Source organism: Cyprinodon variegatus, unplaced genomic scaffold, assembly GCF_000732505.1.
Source record: "Cyprinodon variegatus isolate N-32 unplaced genomic scaffold, C_variegatus-1.0 Scaffold3256, whole genome shotgun sequence".
NCBI classification, from domain to species: Eukaryota; Metazoa; Chordata; class Actinopteri; order Cyprinodontiformes; family Cyprinodontidae; genus Cyprinodon; species Cyprinodon variegatus.
The window spans coordinates 40-2,371 of NW_015153709.1; the positions used below are offsets into that span (position 1 = coordinate 40).

A 2,332-nucleotide genomic window follows, 5' to 3' on the forward strand; every position below is an offset into this window, starting at 1 on the left:
CTGCCGCTCACTGGATGTTTTTTCTTTTTCGGACCATTCTCTGTAAACCCTAGGGATGGTTGTGCGTGAAAATCGTGGCACCAACAATCATGCCACGTTCAAAGTCACTCAAATCACCTTTCTTCCCCATACTGATGCTTGGTTTGAACTGCAGGATATTGTCTTGACCATGTCTACATGCCTAAATGAACTGAGTTGCGGCCATGTGATTGGCTGCTTAGAAATAAAGTGTTAACGGGCAGTTGGACAGGTGTACCTAATAAAGTGGCTGGTGAGTGTATATATATATTTTACTTTTTACTAAAATTTAAATCCTTGAAATTTTATCATCTTTCAAACACAATTTTGGAGCAAGGTAAGATAATAAATAATAGGAGATGCATGGTTGAATGCCATACATACAGGGCTAACTGCCACATGGGAGTAAATGTTAGCAACAAACACAGGTGTCAAGTAACCAAGTACAAATACTTTGTTACTGTACTTAAGTACACTTTTTAGGTATCTATACTTTACTCCATTACTTATTTTTCCTCCTACTTTAGACTTCTACTCATTACATTTTCACACAAGTATCTGGCGGCGAGCCGCTGGTGTGTGGGGGTCCGGGCGGCTCTGGCGGGGGTGGGATGTTGGGGGGCCGGTGTGGGCGGGCTGGCTGCGCTGATTGGGTACTCGGGTGGGTTTTCCCTTTTGGAGGCATGGCGGAGCTGCTTTCCCCCCGCTGATCGCGGCGGGTGAGGCTGCGGGGCGGGTGGGGGTTGGAGTGGCTCTGGCCGGCACGCGTTGGGGGGCCGGGGCGGCGGAGCTGCTCTGGCCGCGTGTCAGGGCCTGTCAGGGCCTGGTGTGCCTGGGGGGGGGGTTGGGTGCGGCGGACGTGGCTGCGCTGCTTTGGCTTCGTGGCGCCGGCTGCGGTCTGCTCTTCTTGCAGTTTTGCACCGGGCGGCTTTTCTGCTGTTGATTCTGTGCGCGGTGTGTTGCGTTGCACACTGTTGGCGTCGGTCTTGGTGGGGTGGGGCTGCACTTTTGGTCGGGGGGGTGTTTTGGGGGGGTCCTGCGGTGCTCGCGGCCGGTTCACGGCGGATGCGCATGGATCCGCTTGTGTGTTTTTCCTGGGTGGTGCGGTCGCGGTGGGTGTTGCGGTCGGTCGCCGGGGCTTGGTGCCGGGGGGCGGGGCGTGTTTCGGTGCTCTGTGGAGCTGGGGCGTTTCGGTCGGTGCCGTGGGGAGGGCGGTGTTCGGTGCCCGGCCCTACTTCAGGGTGGCCGGCTGCCGGCGGGGCCCGCAGACTCGTCCCCGCGGCTCCCCGGGGTGCTGGCATGGCGGTGGCTGGGGGGCTTCTTCGTGGCTGTCTCCCCTCCTCCCTTGGTGGAGGTCTGATTTCCGGGGCTGGCCCCTCCTTGGTTCGCCGGATCGTGGACTCCCGTCGTCGGGGTCGCGGTTGGCAGTACCTCGTCGACTGGGAGGGCTATGGTCCGGAGGACCGCACCTGGGTTCCTGGGTCATTCATCCTGGATCCATCTCTCATTGATGACTACAGGAATCATCCACTTCCTCTGGACCGCCAGGAGGCGGTCGTTGAGGGGGGGTACTGTTGGGATCTGGAGATCTGCCACCTGTCTCCAGCAGAGAGCGCTATGGGTCTCCTGAGCTGGAGCCTCCTGCACACCTGAGAATCATCAGCCCATCAGGAGACCTTCTACATAAGCAGCGGCCAGACCTGTCTTCAGCGCCGGATGTTGACCAGTTTTGGTTAGAGGAACCTTAGCCTCAGCTTGAACTAGAATCTCTGTCTGCTCTAGAGAGCAATCTGATCCTAACCAGTCTCTGTCTTCTCTGCTCTTAGGAAAAACCCGACTGAAGTCTGTAGCTCTGGAGGAACACATGTTTGGGAACCTGCCTGCCTGCCCAGAGAAGCCAAACCTGAAGATCCCCAGTCTGAATCTCCCAACTAGTTCTCAGGAGAGAACTAGAAGGACAACTCAAGGTCTGAATCTCGCTAGCCTGAAGCTAAGCACTGTCGCTGCTGAGCTCTCTGCTGGAATCACAGTCTCTGGACCCAACCGGTTCCCTCTCTCCACTGATCAGTCTGAACCTCATCAGTTACAAACCAGAATCAAAATGCTATCAAGTCATCGCTGCTACCTGGCTAACCAAACAATCCTCCTCTGCAGATTTCTCTGTGAAACCTAGTCCCGGACCAGTACCAGAACCAGTGCTTTGTTTACTCTGTGTGTGCCACTCTTTAATAAACTGTTAAACTTTTACCCTGCTTTGTGTGGTGTTCTGCATGTGGGTTTAATCACAGAGACCCATCATGACAGTGGGAGGATC

At 55.2% G+C, this 2,332-nt stretch overlaps 1 protein-coding gene across 1 annotated transcript; it reads right to left on the minus strand.

Annotated features, from left to right (window-relative positions):
* Positions 1 to 556: 556 nt before the first annotated feature.
* On the minus strand, positions 557 to 1,319 carry LOC107081172 (basic salivary proline-rich protein 2-like). The gene is made up of 2 exons (XM_015369371.1): positions 1,079 to 1,319; positions 557 to 1,023 (listed from the first exon to the last, which is right to left on the minus strand). The coding sequence occupies exons 1-2, from the start codon at positions 1,317 to 1,319 to the stop codon at positions 557 to 559; spliced, it is 708 nt and encodes a 235-aa protein (XP_015224857.1).
* Between the last annotated feature and the right edge of the window lie 1,013 nt (positions 1,320 to 2,332).